Source organism: Benincasa hispida, chromosome 12 (genome assembly GCF_009727055.1).
Source record: "Benincasa hispida cultivar B227 chromosome 12, ASM972705v1, whole genome shotgun sequence".
NCBI classification, from domain to species: domain Eukaryota; kingdom Viridiplantae; phylum Streptophyta; class Magnoliopsida; order Cucurbitales; family Cucurbitaceae; genus Benincasa; species Benincasa hispida.
In genome coordinates, this window is record NC_052360.1 from 26,331,252 (window position 1) to 26,348,264 (window position 17,013).

The following is a 17,013-nucleotide window of genomic DNA, read 5'->3' on the forward strand; positions in this document are numbered from 1 at the left end:
CTCTAATAGGCTACTATCAATGATATGAATGTAATGTTTTCGTATGTTTGTTTTTAGGATAAATGGAGAAAGGAAAGAGAAAATCATTGGAAGGATCAATATCTGGAAAAAAGCACAAGAAGCTCAAGGTCCACAAATTAGTGACATTATATAAATTTATATACATTTGTAGTCGTTTTTTTCTTATATTTTTGTTGTTGTTATATATGCAGGAAAATGTATTAATTGTTCTAGAAAGTGAATGGATAAACCCATTGAAAGTCCGCTTCTTCATAACTTTAGAAGTCCTATCTAACATAGAAAAATTAGATGAACCATCACTCTAATAATTTAGCGAAGGTCCTTTTGGGCACTTCTTAGATATGAAAATGAAAAGGGTGCCTATCCAACTCATATCACATCTAATTAGAAGGTAATGCTATGACTACGAAACAAAATATCTTGGTTTTTAATTTAGAAGGACATATATCAGAATTTAGCCTCAAGGATTTTTGTTTAGTAATAGGTTTAAATTGTGATGATTACCTTGTAGATGGTATCTATAGTGAAAAAGAATCGATGGACAACACAATTAGGAACTTCTTTTTCAAGACAAATACGAAAATTATAAGGAGAGGGCTCCAACCTACTTTTAATTTGTTAGGTGCTGATGTCAATGTACCCATTGATATAAAGATCAAACTTGCACACTTGTATTTTCTAGAAAGCTTCCTAATTCCTACACAAGAACATAACAAAGTAAGTTGGAAGCATTTAAAAATGTTAGATGATAAAGAAAAGCTTAGATCTTATCTATGGGGTAGGGTTTCCTTTAAACTAACTATAGAGTTTTTTAAGAAGGTTGTCATCAATAAGCCATCTTCCATTTTCCTCCAAGGATTTCCACTTGCTTTGGTATATTGGGCTTTCGAAATTGTACCAAGATTATCCAATCCCATTATTGGATTTGCACGAAGAATAAAAAGTGATAGACCTAGACCGACTCAATAGGAATCTCAAGAACCTAATGATTGGCAACATATTAGTAGCAATATTTTCAAAGCCTTTATTTATATATATTATTAGTATGCTATCAAATGATAGGAACTATCACTGAAACATTAGCTTCTATGACATAGAAGATATCACTATTTTGAGTTATCAGTGATAGCTTCTATCACTCATTTCGAACTATTGTGATATCTTCTATCATGGATAGCATGTTATCGTAGACAGAAGCAATCAGTGATAGCTTGAAATCAGTGATTGTTTCTATAAACATGCTGTATCACTAAAATCTTTATTAAGCTTTTAGTTTACTGTTGCTACATGGGTTCCAACTGAACAAGAATTACAATCAAACTATTATGGCTATTTTGTGAAGCTGGAAATAAGGGAGATGGATATTAAAAAGGAAAAAGAAAAAGAAAGAAAACAAATATCAACTGGGAGAAAAATTGCATCATTACAAGAAGAAATTGAAGAATTAAAAAGAGGACAAAAATACATTAAGAAGGACATCCATGAAAAGCACAAGGAGATTTTTGATATATTGGGCCACATAAAAGAAACTATCAGTGATAAACTTCCACAAAAAGAAGAAGGTGGTGAAAAGCAATCTCAAGAATCTCTTGAGAAGAACAAAGTACCATAATCTAGTTTGGAGCTTTTAGATGCAAGTTTGGAAGTTCTAGAGGTAAAATTTGTGATTTTCTTTTTCTATAAAGAAGTACAATAACATAAATGATACATGCATGCAGGCTGAAGCTGAAACTGAAACTGTCAAGGACAAGAAGGCTCAAGAAAAAGTGTGTTCAAGAGAATGACCAACAAAAACAACTGCAAGATGAAGAGAAAGATCCTGAAGATGAAGAGAAAGATTCCAAAGATGAAGAGGAAGATCAAGAAGAAAAAAAGGATAAAGTTAAAGAAGAGAAAGAGATTGAAGATAAAGAAGATATGACCAAAAAGAAGGTAAGTATTGATTGATTGATGTTTTTAAGTATATGATTAGCCTACTATCAGTGATATCTTAAATCACTGATAACCAACTATCAGTGATAACATACTATCATTGATAGTATAAATAATAGGAAACTTTATTTACTTTACTGATACTAATAACATATTGATAGATGTCATGTTATATTTTATTTCATGTTTCAGGTTATTGAAAAGACTCTTAAAAAGAGTCCAAAAAAATATAGACCAAAGGTTGCAGTTGGAAATATGGAGGATCTTGTTGTGGATAAGAGACCGGAAAGACAAGCAAAACCAACCAAGAAAATTTTGGAGAATGCTAGAAAAACAAAAGAAAAGACAAAAAGAAGGTCTCTCCAAACGTGTCTCCCAAGGTGTCTCCAAGCAAAGCTACAAGACATTCTCCAAGATGGAAGGATGATGCTCCAAGCTTTGATCTCAAAATATCACAACTCTGATTCATATTTCTTTGACAATAGATAGACTTGTTTATTGACAATAGATAGACTTTTATTTGACAATGATGGTTGTTGTTGTTTTTTTGTTTTTGTTTTTGTTTTTTGTTTTTTACAATAGATAGGCTTTTGTTTGACAGTGATTGTTATGCTTTTGAAAATTAGATTGTAATTTTACAAGATCAATGATAGTTAGATTGGAAATTAAATTGGAAATTATTTCAGAATCAATATGAATCTTTCAGAAATGTGATAGATATAGTTGCAACTTTCAATTTATTTCAATGTTCTTCAACAGGTTGTTCAATGTTCTTTAACATGTTGTTGGATTGTTCAAACTTTACACTCAGCTACACAGCTTCTATCACTGATAGTATGGTATCAGTAATAGAATCTATCATTGATGGATTTTCTGCAAAAATGCTTATCTAAGTTACTTTTGTTGAAATAATGTAGATACTAAATAGAATAGTTATAGCATTGCAATCAAATACAATAGAGAAATGCTCAACAAAAGAAGTTTGATGCTTTTGAATTCATTGTATTAATTGCACTTCCTACTCAGTCTTTGCGAGTTGTTCCAATCACAAGTGATATGATTCTAAAGAGGTGAACAAGAATGAATCTTTGAGGTAAGAGAACAAGAATGAATCTTCGAGGTAAGAAATCTGGTGAAGTGGAGAGAAAAAAAAAAGAAAAAAAAGGGAGAACACATGCTACCAAAGAATTGGGTGTAAAGGAAGGAGAGCAAAGAATTAAGTGCCTTATTTTTGAAAAATCTCTAAATTTGATTAATCTTGGTTACTATATTTTAATTAACTTTCTTCAACAAAAATGAACTTAGCTCTATAATAATAGTCATGACCTACTTTCCTAAAAGCTTAGAAAAATTGTAATCAGATAGTTATGACTGATAGTGTAAAAGAATGGAGATCAGTAATAGATGGTATCACTAATAACATGTTATTAGTGATAGAAGCTATCACTAATAGCTTGATATCAATGACAGAAGCTATTACAGATAACTTGATATCATTTCTTTTGCTAAAGCAAAATGAAAGCTTCATAAACAAAAGCCTCATATTGACTAAAAAATAGATATATCAACAACAAAGTCTGTTTCACTGACAAAATATTAGTAACAAGGTCTATGATATATTTATGAAAAACTTCAATAACAAGTTGTCTCACTATATAATGGATAAATTGATGACGACAAACAACAACTACAATCTAATGGATACATTGGTGAAATACATCAGCTGTCTCACTATCATTGATAAATTGATGACAAACATCAATTACAAAACAAGCTTCTTCATTAAACAACCGGTGGCAATTTGCATGTCATACAACTATGGCCATGACGATGACATCGATTGCACTTCGAGCTCATTTTCTTTTCACTAATTGATAATATTCTTTATTTAGGTGGTCATCTAGTCAGACATTTAACTATTGGAGGTAACACATTCACACCAACATCAACAGATCTCCAATCAAAATGATTGCCAATAGGATAAACTGATCCTTTATAGGTTGATAATAGTGTACTGGAAAAATAGTAGTCTGACACAAAATCATATATATCTAAATTTAGCCCACGAATAACAGCACAAGCATGAGCACATGGAATCTCCACTAAATCCTAAACATGACAACTACATGATTTAGAGGCCAAATTTATCAAAAAGTGATTGACCACATGATGGAACACGAGATATACGCAGCGGAAAAAGGACCTAATTACACTATAATTGCTTTTAATTTAAAGGAAATAAGTATGCAAATTGAAGGAAAAAACAGTAAATAAAAGGGATGGGATACAACTTTTGTAGCTCCCGAACAACGCTTTTCCTCGCTGAATCTCGACCCGAACTCTTCCGGTCCATTACTAGAATTGACCTACTATCCTATGAACTAAGAACCGGATTGTGGGACCCAATGGATGAAGAAAACTGAGAGAGAGAAAGAGATGGAAAAATAAGAATGAATTTAGGTTTGGGTTTTTAATTTTTCAGCCCATTTATGAAAACTAAAATATAAATGAAAATGTAAGTGATACTATCCCTACCTGATTAAATATTTTCAAGCTATCAGTGAAAACAAAAAATATTAGTGATAACATGTTATCAATGATAGCTTCATGTTATCAGTGACAAAATCTATCACAGATAACATGTTATTAATGATATTTTTTAATAGTTAAGGTATTTGTACGTTGAAGCTTCTTATTGACTATGTTGCTCTCGCAACTTAGACTCTGCCCAACTAGTCAAAATGGTCTTCATGGATAATGCTGATTGACCTTTTTCACAAAACCAATTTTGAAGTATTTCTCTAATATAATCAAGTAATGATGCAACAAGGAACTCCCTAAGCTCTTTCAAAATATTATTCAAGCACTCTGAAATATTAGTAGTCATCATATTATACCTTCTTCTCCTAGAATGCGTATGCGCCCACTTCTCAAAACCAACTTTACTGAGATATTCTCGAATAGTAGGGTATATTGATTTCATCCATTTCATATAAAACTCGAACTTATCAATTATATAAGCTTTTGCCCAACTATAATATATGCCATCAATTAAAGAATTCTTATAAGTCAACTTCATATTTTGCAAAAGGTGTCGTAAACAAACACAATACTCAACATTTGGAAAAACATTCATAATACCTTTTGGAATGCTAAAATGCTGATAAGAAATAATGACTAATCCTTCTCGTTCACCAAAACTTTTCTTTAGATTCTAAAAAAACCATCTTCAGGATGTATCATTTTTAGAGTCAACAATACTAAAAGCAAAAGGAAAAATCTGATTGTTACCATCAATTGTTGAAGCTGTTAAAAGAGTCCCAACATATTTACATTTCAAGAACGTGCCATCAACCGATATATTAGGGCCTACAATGCTTCCAACCCTTAATTGATGCTCCAAACATATAACAATACCTAAAATGGCCATTTATATCATCTTCATAGTTAGTGAATGTACCTAAAATAAGAAAATAAACAACTAAGCCAAATTACAAAAGGTATATAATTGATTCATGCCTATCAATGGTAGCTTCTATCACTGGTTGGAGTCTATCACCAATAATTTCCATTATTTTCATGTTATCAATGATGGAAGCTATCAGTGATAGACTCTAATCAGTGATAAAAGCTATCATTGATAGATCATATAATAAATCGGAAACAAGACAATAAACCTAGATTCTTTTCTTCTAACTTCATAAAAAAACTTTGTAGCCAAAGCATATGATTTACGTGCATCGCCTTTCAAAGACTTCATTATTTGCTCTTTTTCGCTCCATGCTTTATAATAGCTAATAGTTACTCCAAATTCCTTACGGACTTTATTTACAATATCACTAGCAGTTGAGGTATGAGAAGAACTAAATCTAAAATCATTTCTCGAACATTCAGCTATTAAGGACGAGGAAGCTTGCCTATAAGAAGTTTGAATACTTTTTATAGAACAATCATGAATATCAATAAACTTCCTAAGCATCCACAAAACAATGCGCTTGTAACGGAATGCCCTCACATACCATTGACAACCATCTTGAACAGTTGAAACACAATTGCTCTTGAATTTGACGTTAAAGTCTTAAATTCAAAATTCTTCTTGACTGCTATCAAGTAAAAACAATTTGATAAAATTTCTTTACTAGCAAACACATCTTTTTCTTTCAAATCACGAGCAATATGCATATCCATAATCACTTGGATATCGCCATCATTAATAAGAGGCTTAGAAGAAGGAACAACAGACAAATAATTCTTAGCTCCACTAGAAACAACATTAGAAGATACTTCCAAACATGAACTACCGACATGAGCAACCAAAGGATGTCGTGTATTATCTTCCTTAACTAAAGCCAAAACTAAGCTATATCCTTATCTTCATGAATTTGAACTACATTTTGAACCCCATTCATAACAAAATCTAATAAAGCTGAAAGTTCTATAGAAGAAGTAGACACATCCAAACAAATCTCCTTCACTATTAAACACACAAAATCTTCAAAAACTATTATATCGTCTACTAAAACTCTAGTAGATTTGTAATTCACATAACAGTGTTTTTCATTCCATATTCCACTATGAAAAATAACTATTGGAATAACCATGCTTAAAATTCCTGCGAAAGTAAAACAAGAACTCTTAAATAATAATATCAATAGGTTCTAATATCTATAAAAAACAAATATAAATCTATCACCACTGATACCAGTCTATAGCTAGACATGTCTTTAATATCAATAAGAATCAATAAACACATAAAATATGATAGTAGTCACATATATTGTATCAGTGATAGTCACTATCACTGACAACTAGTTGCTATCTTCCAATTGATGATAGTAGCTTACCCTAAGTTCATAGTGTTTCAATTGTAGAAAAAATCAAACGATCAAAATAGATATGTTTATAAAAATATTATACAATTTAAAAGTAAATATTAACAAGAAGAAGGCAAACCTCAAAATAATTAAAGAAAAGAGAGAAGAATGCAAGTCCTAACTTAATTAAGCGATCAAAACTCAAAATATGGCAGAAAAATTGAGCAATGGAAGAAAACAAAACTTAATGAAAGCACAACAAACTCTCCTCACCATCCACTATGTTCATAGTGAGCTGAAAAAAGCATCAAGGAAAAAACAAAATCGAAAAAAAGAACACTCAAGTACAATTACTCATAGTCGAATATGCAATAAGGAAAACGAAAACGAACGTACAAATTGAATACAAGAGATTGAATCAGAGAGCTTCAACTTTGGATTTCGTTCTTCTTCCTCCCTCTGAAATGGATAAGCTTAACTTCCCCCCTGAAACGAATACGCGCCTTCCTTTGAAAAAGGAAATATGATAAAGGGAAAGAGAGGACGAAAATGAAAGCACAAATTGAATACAAGAGATTGAATCAGAGAGCTTTAAATTTGGATTTCGTTCTTCTTCCTCCCTCTAAAATGAATACGCGCTTGAAGCTTCTCTAAAAAAGGAAATATGATAAAGGGAAAGAGAGGTATATGATAAAGGAAAAGAGTGGTCAATTTTGGAATTTTCAAAAAACAAAAACCTTAACTGGTCAAAATTTGCTAAAATTGCAAATATTCCAAACATGAAATATAGGATAAGTTATTTTTCCTTTGTGTATTATTTGCTACAAATTTCCTTATAAAAATATCCATCTCAATTTAGCCATCTACTCCAATTTTTCAAATATATTTTAGATTCATTGGTATGGACTTAAAGCATACAAAATTTCTCTTTATCCCATCCTATAGTGAAATCAGTTTGAACATAATAAATAAGTAGAGGTGTACCTAAGAGTCTTCCTTTGGGGTGATGATAATGTTATTTCATAGTCACATAACCTTGCTCTAAAACATTAGATTAATAGTGATGACCACTATCTTAAGATACATAATCTCTACAACGATTTAAAATATTTTATCATCGTTTTGATAAGCAAATTTTTTATTACTATAAAGCATTTGATGTACAACAATGGAATACGTACTTAAATTTTAATATTTTATTATTTATTGGGTCAATAATATTGATTTGTCCCATTAATTATTCATATTACCGAAAGAAAATATAAAAAGAAATTGACTTTCATAGTTTTAAGTCACTTGGACTAATGTTTCATAGCCAAACTAGACCTAATCAAAGTCAATTTGAAGCAATATGGAAACAAAGAGGCAATTGTCCCTCACTTTCCCCGGAAAAAATCAATCAATTAATGTTTTCAATAGAACTTTTATATATATATATATATATATATATATACGCACACACATACGGCACATCATATTGTACTCTCCTTGATTTTTGAATTGTTTCAATTCGAACTCCAAATTAATAATTGTATTAATTCAAATCCTAAACTAATAATGGTACAAATTCAAACATTGAACTTTGACAAGTATATAAAATATCCTTTATTACTTTCTATTTGAACAAACATCGTGTGAAGATTTATAATTTTATCAATTAAACTTTCACAAGCAAATCAATTTAAACTCTATATTAATATTTTTTTTTATTGAAAATCATCCATATATTAATTCTAATTATCCATTTTGTTAATCAAATGAATCTATACACGTGTAATAATCAACACATAGACAATTTTTAAAGATAATTTAAATAAATAAATTTATTCATTTATGATAATTTAAAAGTTTAATCGATAGATTATAAATCTCACAATAAATTTTTAAAAAGAAATTTTAATAAAGGTATAAATTGATTACATATTCATGAAAATTTAGGGTCTAGATTTATATAATTTCAATATTTAAGGGTATAAATTTATATTTTTACAAAAGAAATGATTAGATTCAACATAGGCTACACTTAATTCCATGTTTTCATTTCTTTTACACAATTATTATTATTTTTTTATTTATTAAATATCTGTCTAGACTGTATAAAAGATATGTGCAGTGTAGAACACGTAAGCATTTCTCTTGTCACAACAACTAATGTTGAGTACCTCATAGAAGGCCATAAACTTGAGAGAGAAGCAATGCACACAAATTGAAAGAGGGAGAGGCATACAAGGAAAGAAGTGGGCCCAATTTGTTAGGCATGGACAAGACCAAAGACAACAACAATGGTCTTCGTAAATCATCGGTCTTCCGTCCAACATGTTTCTTTGGACAATTCACACACACTTGGTCCTACCTCAGTTCCCCACTATTGCAACATCATCCACGTAGGACTCCTCTAACCCTAATTGCCATGTCAGCATCACGTTACTCATCACTATTTGGACCCGACTCATAATGGAGAAATTATTCGAGAAAACCATAACAATAGGATTTAACGATTTCATATTTTTAACTTGAGTATAAAGACAGTTGCAAATATAAACAGACCAAAAATATTAGCAGATATAATATAATGTAAAAAAATTACAAATATGATCAAATTTAAATAGTCTATCAGTGATAGACTATATTATTGGTAGGAGTCTATCAGTGATAGACCATACCACTGGTAAAAATCTACCAACGATAGAAGTCTATCACTGATAGACTTGTCTATATTTTTAATTTTTTTAAATGATGTTATATACTTTGTTATTATTTCTAAAAATGCTACCAATTGTAATTTACCATTGAGTATATTGAGATAAAATATCACATATATAATTCAAAAACTAACCCTCCGTTAGATAATCATTTAATTTTTGAAAATTAGGCTTATAAATACTATTTTCATTTTTTATTTTCCTTGTTTTGTTACCTACTTTCTAATTATATACATATATTTTTAATATCGATTTCAAGTTTTGAAAAATAAAAAAAAAGTAATCTTTGTTTTAGCTTAAGATTATTTTCAGAATGTTACTTTAAGAAAGACGATGAAGAACCATTATAAACCCTTATTATTCGAAAATCTCTAATTGATTGTATAATTAACTTTTAAGAATGATTTGGGTTAGGTCAAAATGAGGATGCTTTCTTAGTTTTCCCATCTTGTGGAGAGTTCAATCTAGGCCTTTGTCCTTTTTCTTTTTAATTTCAAGAGGGGAATATAGTAGGAAAGAAAAAATCAAGAATAGTATCAAACTATTGTATAGAGGAGTCTAATTAAGTTACTATCAAACATGGAAAATGAGAAAGAAATATTAAGATTAGTTAATTTTTCTTTCGAGTTCTATTGAGATTAGCTAATTAATTAAGGTAAATTATAACTGATCATTGATTTGACTTTTCAAAGTTATATATTCATCTCACTATAGTTTAATATAAATTTGAAACAATGATAACTTGTAGCTCAAGAAAATATACAATACATGTGTGAAGTCAAGTCCATGTGCGTGAAATTGAACAATTTACTCATCATAGTATACCTAAAATTGACATACAAAGCAGACTCTTTAGAAGTCCAAATCTCTCTCATAAATTGTTTTACTAAAAAAAAAAATTTGAATAACTCAAATTCAATAAGAAACAAACAATCCAACCATTAAAACATGCATTTGCATTCGATTTTATTGCTTTCAAGTTTCAAACTTAAAAATAGTCATAGCTTGACCTATTCATGTCTACAAAGACCATTTAACAATCAACTTATTTATAAATATAATCATTATAGTGAATAATCACGTTATTTATAAATATAATCATTATAGTGAATAATCACGTCAATATTTAAACTTTCTCTAGTAAAAATATTATATATAAGTAGAATAAGTCCCATAATTATTATGATCAATTTAAGATGTGTGACTCGAAATGGTCAAAATAAAAAAAGTAAAAATTTCTTTTAATTGGAATTTGACTAATTCTTATAAGCAATTGTATTAATGAAGTCGGGTTATGCATTTTGGTCCAATGAATTCAACCCTATTTTCACGCAATAGGAAACCTTTGGTTTCTCTTGACGTTCAAGTTGTTGGATTGAAGTTTCCTACTTAAAATTTTGTTTCTGAATTTTTTTGAACTATGATTCTTCTTGTCATTTGAATATATATGTGGGAGAATGTTGTTTCTTTTGTTTTGTTTTTCCTTTTTTCTTTTTGTTAAAAGATAAGATCAACCGTCAAAGTAAATATATATAGTTCAAATGATATGTAGTATGTACTATCGATCAACTTGTATGGTTTGAATTCCTTCACACTCTTTTGTACTAAAAGATAAAAAAAAAAGAAAGATTAATTCAAATCGATATTTTAAAATGAAAGTTTTATTGTTAAATAAACAAAAACCTCAAGGCAATGATCTAGTTAAAAATTTGCAAAAACTATCATGAAGTACTCCATTAGGTTAATACAATCAACACTTTCAAAATTTTAATTTGATCAATTTCCTACTTAAACTTAAAAAAAAATTGTTTGTTATACATAAATTTTAAATTTGCAAAATATGCAAACTATGTCCCATATACTATAATGACCCTAGTACAAGGACTTAGGTCGACACTTATTTAATAGTCAGTCATCAATTGGAAGCGGACAAGATGGTGATGAATTGCGATTGGTCTAAACCTTCGATCAGCGACTTATTGCAACATGCCTAGAATGACGATACATATTAAGACCTTATTCACACAGCAAAGAAAGACCGAATGGAAGGGGGCAGTCAGCTGATTGCTTCTTGGCCATGGTTTTACTTTCCAGCTATAGAATTAATTATAACAACATAACCCAATTTTTTATTTCAATAAGAAAAGTATAATATTAACAATTAAACAAAAATGAATTTTAGACTGATGTGACCTCTCATCTTAATTCAAAAAAGGTAGATGTAAAAATCGAAAAGGTATATGAATGAAATAAAAATTAGGGAAAAATATTTTTTTGTCCATAAAATTTGGACAAATTTTTATTTGATTCATAGATTTCAAAATATTACACTTATATAGTCTTTGTTATAACTTTTTATTAAGTTGCCACTTATTAAAAACATGAGGTGAAGAGATTCAAACTCGAACCATAATTATTTTTAAATTAATAAACTTTTTCTAAGAAATACACATAACGATTAGATCGTTAATCTTTCTCACACTCAACAATAATATTATTACATACAACATTATGTATGCACGTATGAAAGAAATTAAAAATAAAAGATGTTTTAAAAGAAAACATATATGTTAGACAAGTGCATGTGATTGATGGCTATTGATTCTCTCATTTGATTAATTTTCAAACCCATATTCTTTGTTTTCTTCCTTTGAAGCATTAATGGTAATTAAGAAGCGTTACTCCCCTCTTTGTGCTAAGGTCACCATTCATATCACTTTGCTATCACATCTCATCATATTAATCTTTTCTTTGGAACCCTAATAATTTATCATATTTATCAAAATCTAGAGTAATGTTAACATGCACTTTAATTTCTTTTGAAATTAAAAGCTTGATTTCCATTCCAATATAATTATTGTACTACAAAAACTAAAAAAATAAAGTAGCCAAAGAAAAATTGACAACTATAGATTAAATTTTTGCATATATATATTTCTATGAATTCTAAGATAATAGAGATGCACCATATAGTGGAATTTGGAAAACAATCCTAACTTATCCAATTTTCAGCTAGTGGCTATCAATCAACATGTCCATCAACTTTTTGAAACATTTCAAACATGAGTTAACATTGTAGGATTAAATGTTCTTACAAGAAAGTTGTTTGTTATATTACACAAATATTTTCATCCCAAATTTATTTTATAGACATATCGTATCATTATATCTATATTATATCACATCATTTACCTTTAAAATGATAATAAATTATTTATCTATTGAGTTATACTCAAATTAGTCGTCAGACCAATATTTATTTAATAATACAAATAATTTTTTTGATATCCGTGAGTGTGTAAATTAATCTCATGGGACAATTCACTTTACCCTACAATATTTGAGTGTTAAGAAGACTCGTAGGATATTAAAATCTTAGGTAAGTGACTATCATAGATTGAGCTCGTTCTTGTTTAACTTACGAAAAACTTTTTCTTCACTCCCTCCGCCATTTCTGGTCTAAACGGGAAATTCTTGCTGTCTATGCGAGAAAAATGGACATGTGGAAGAAAGAATTGAGATGAGAATTGAAAATTAAAAGGTGGAGAAAAAGGGTCCACGGAGTAGTGGCTTTTAGGAGCAGCACCCAATCATTTCTCCAGCTGACTTTGTTTATTTTAACCGACAACCAAATTTCAAGGCACTTTTGGCCTTTCCTCCAACAAAATCTGCTCTATTTATTTATTTGTTTTTTCCACATCATCATTGTTACACGTGTCATCCATCAGATGGAACTCATTCCCAATCCTTTGACTTTGACGACTTTAGTCAATAAAACCCTAACCCAACTCTTAAACCTTTTTTTTTTTTTTCTCTTTTCTTTTTGTATATATGACCCTTTCCTCAACTCACCCTTTATATAGCTTCTCTTTTTAATTAATTCTTTCCCTTTCTTCTTCTTCCTTTATAATTTTCATGGCGATTTTTCCTATCAACTCATCCAACTTGGATCTCTCCATTTCCATGCCTGGCTTTGCTTCTCCACCGACTCGTTCTTCGTTTGGTAAGCTCTCTATCTACATGCATCGACAAATTCCGTAACGATTAAGACGTCAGTAATCTTTCCCTAATATCAGAAGTTAGTTCAAATCTCCACTTTCTCAATCATAATGCTATATATTTCTTTCTTTTTTTTTTTTTTTCTCAATTTAGTATTTTTTTAAATTTAACATATATCGGGGAGGTTCAGTTTTTTTAAAAAAACTATTAGAATGTCTTAATCACTGAACTATGTTTAGATTTATTTGTCATACTATTGCATGTTGATTAAAGTGAAAGTAAGAGTTTTTATAGTGAGAGAATTGGACATAAATCAAGTACCGGCAGCAGGAGAAGCGGAGGTCGAAGAATGGGCCGTGGCACCGAGCGCTGAGGAGGAGGAGGAAGAAGAAAGCTGCACTAATAATGGAGGTACCCAACCAAGGAAGAAGCTTCGCCTGTCAAAGGATCAATCTCGTCTTCTTGAAGCAAGCTTTAGGCTCAATCATACATTAAACCCGGTGAGCATAATCATCTAAAAATCAATTATCTTTGATTTTTTTTTTTTTTGAAAATATGGGGTGAAAATTGAAGATTATACCTTAAAATTGATTGTACATGTTCAATTGAGCTATGTTCACGTTGACCTTTAAATTTGTCAGTTAATTATATGTATGTATATATATTATTTATAAAAGAAGCTTTTGTTTTGTTTTGTTTTTGTTTTTTTGGCAGAAGCAAAAGGAAGCTTTGGCTATGGAGTTGAAGCTGAAGCCCAGACAAGTTGAAGTTTGGTTTCAGAATCGGAGGGCCAGGTTTGAATATTTTATTCATTTCTTAATATAAATAATAAAATAAACCGAAAGAATTTCAACTTTTTATTTTTCTTTTAACAAAACATAGGATTTTTAAATGTTTTATTAGAACCCAAAGAAAGAAACAAACAAACGGACACAAAATTATTATTATTACGTTGGTTTGATAACCATTTCTTTTCTTTTTCACTCTTGTAAAATAGAAAATAAAAAAGTATAACTTTTGGTAAACTAGCTCTTTTAATAACATCTTCTTTTTAGTTCTCGGTCGGAAGAATCAAACCTTAAAATCTTGATCGAAAATACATATTTTATGTCCGTTGGAATAAATATTTTCATGTTAACCACTATAAAAGCATATGTTCAAAAGTCGGTTAGAAAAGAAAGGAACAATGATAGATACCATTGATTTTCAAAAAGAAAAAAACCAAAGAAATAAACAAAGCTCAGAACCAACTTATTACAATCATATGAATGAAAGAATAATCAATTCACAAATGAAAATTAAGATCTAGTTTGATAAAAATTTTGACACCCTTTTATAATAATTTTGTTTTCAAGTTTTCACCTTTTAAAATTTATGCTTTTTTTTTTTTTTTTTTTTTTTTTTTTTTTAATTCTGATTTTAGGTACTTGAATTTGTAGTCAAGTTCGGAAAAAAAAAAACAAGTCTATGAAAAGTCTAAATTATAAAAAATGTCCTTGAACTTCGTATTATGAGTAAGAATACCTTTGAAATTTCAAAAAATTTATAAATATCCTTAAATTTTTTAGAAATATTTAAAAAATACCCTTACTGTAAATTTTAAATGGAAACCAGTGTTTCATTTTAAAAATACTCTAGAACTTTTAAAATTTTAAAAAATATCCTTAAACTTAAAAAAATGTTAAAACATACCCTTACTGTTATGGTATATAGATCATAATAAAAATAAAGAAAATAATGAAAGCATCCAGAGGAAACCTTAATATTTAAATGTTTTAACAATGTTATATGTTAGTAGTTGAGTATGTGTGTTATTTATCATTTTGGTATATTTTAAAAGGAGATTTTGATTTTGGAATTTTGTGAGATTTATTTGTTTTAAAATTGGTGCTTTTTGAAAATACCCTTAAACGTGAAGAAAAAAAAGAAAAAAACTTAAAAAATATCCTTACTACTAGTATATGAACACAAACCTTTAATATTAGTGTAAAAATATCTTTAAACTTTTAAGAGTTGCATTAATACGCTTCATCTTGGCAAAAAGTAAGTTTAAAGACGCTCCTACTATTAATATGGTGATCAATTTGTTTAAAGCTTTTGTATGTTTGAAAAGCACCAGTTTTTTAAGTTTAATGGTATATTTGAAACTTTTGAAAGTTTATGATTATTTTTGAAATAAAACACTAATAATTTTTAACCAAAACTAACGATAAGGATATTTTTGAACTCTCTTCGAAAGTTCAAGGGTATTTTTGATACAAAATACAAAGTTGATGGGTATTTAATATAATTTATCCTTTGAAAAATAAAGAATATCATAGATAAAAGTAGTAATGTTTGGATGCTTAATCTTAAAAATCAAATAGCAGCGATTAATCAAATTTTCTATCATATTCCCTCACAAGAACTCGTTTGAGTACATACTATTAGTTTTTCATCTTATTTGATTAAAAAGAAAACAAGTTATTTGTACAACTTCCATGGCAGGTTTTCCTATTTAACTTATTGCATGTTTGCACTTTTGCAACATAAATATGTGTTAATAATAATAAGTAATGAACAAAAAGATGCGCATAGAAGTATTAGGCGTCAAATAATTAGTTCAGTTAAAAAATAATTAATAAAAACAAACTTTTCTTTATGTAAAATTGGAGGACTAAAATAAAAGGTTTGAGAGTTAAAAAAAAATAAAATGAAATAAAATTTAAACCAATATTGAAAAATTTATACATAAGTTACCCTTTCATTCAAAATTTTAAAACAATGGACACAATATTTATTTTTTGAAGTTAATTGATCAACTATAATATTGTAGGAGCAAATTGAAGCAAACTGAGATCGAATGTGAGTATTTGAAGAGATGGTTTAGATCATTAACAGAGCAAAACCGCTGGTTGCGGCGGGAATTGGAGGAGCTGAGAGCCATCAAGGTTGCTCCACCTGCCATTGTCTCGCGCCGCGACCGACAACCGCCCCTCTCGACGTCTACTATAACCATGTGTCCTCGATGTGAGCGTATAACATCTACTAAGGCTGCAGTCACTGAGACCGCCATCGCCGCCACCACAATGTCATCGAAGGTGGTTCTGTCCGCCCTCAAATTACGGTAGCTGTCATGAGGTTGTTGATAGACGGAACAAAAAGGCTAGAAATAAACAAATAATAACAATAAACTAAGGTAGAAAATGACTGTAGGTTGTTCCTCTATTGAATTGTATTTTTTTTTCTTTCTATTTTAACGTACGAACGTTGGGGAATTGTCTTATTATTTACTGATTTATGTTAAAAAAAAAAAAAGAGTAAGTTATACATATAATTTTTATTTTTATTTTTAAATTTTAAAACTAATGGATCACCGTAGGATGAATAAGGTAGGAATATATAATTAAAAACAAAAAAGAGTAAAAACGAGGAATTGAAAAATTCAATGAAAATGTTATTGGGATGTGGATTGTATTGGAAAAGTTTGAATCCGATCGAAGCTTTCGAGTTACAAATTTGTTCTGGAAAGATTTTAATTAAATATATTTTGGTATTTGAAGTTT

The 17,013-nt window shown here is 29.3% G+C and overlaps 1 protein-coding gene and 1 long non-coding RNA gene across 5 annotated transcripts; one reads left to right on the forward strand and one right to left on the reverse strand.

Moving 5' to 3' along the window:
* Positions 1-3,629: 3,629 nt before the first annotated feature.
* LOC120068134 lies at positions 3,630-7,410 on the reverse strand. Of its 2 annotated transcripts, none has more exons than XR_005479100.1 (3): positions 7,164-7,410; positions 5,245-5,370; positions 3,630-4,372 (listed from the first exon to the last, which is right to left on the reverse strand). It is a non-coding gene; the product is annotated as an uncharacterized LOC120068134 (long non-coding RNA). The 2 variants fall into 2 exon arrangements; XR_005479101.1 differs by having other exon boundaries at positions 5,245-5,413.
* A 5,675-nt stretch (positions 7,411-13,085) lies between these two features.
* LOC120067954 (homeobox-leucine zipper protein ATHB-17-like) lies at positions 13,086-16,718 on the forward strand. 3 transcript variants are annotated; one of them, XM_039019604.1, is made up of 4 exons: positions 13,086-13,472; positions 13,796-13,968; positions 14,183-14,262; positions 16,284-16,718. In XM_039019604.1, the coding sequence occupies exons 1-4, from the start codon at positions 13,385-13,387 to the stop codon at positions 16,576-16,578; spliced, it is 636 nt and encodes a 211-aa protein (XP_038875532.1). In that variant the 5' UTR covers positions 13,086-13,384; the 3' UTR covers positions 16,579-16,718. The 3 variants fall into 3 exon arrangements, with proteins under 3 accessions (XP_038875532.1, XP_038875533.1, XP_038875531.1); XM_039019605.1 differs by having other exon boundaries at positions 13,799-13,968; XM_039019603.1 differs by having other exon boundaries at positions 13,087-13,472; positions 13,763-13,968.
* The last annotated feature ends 295 nt before the right edge of the window (positions 16,719-17,013 follow it).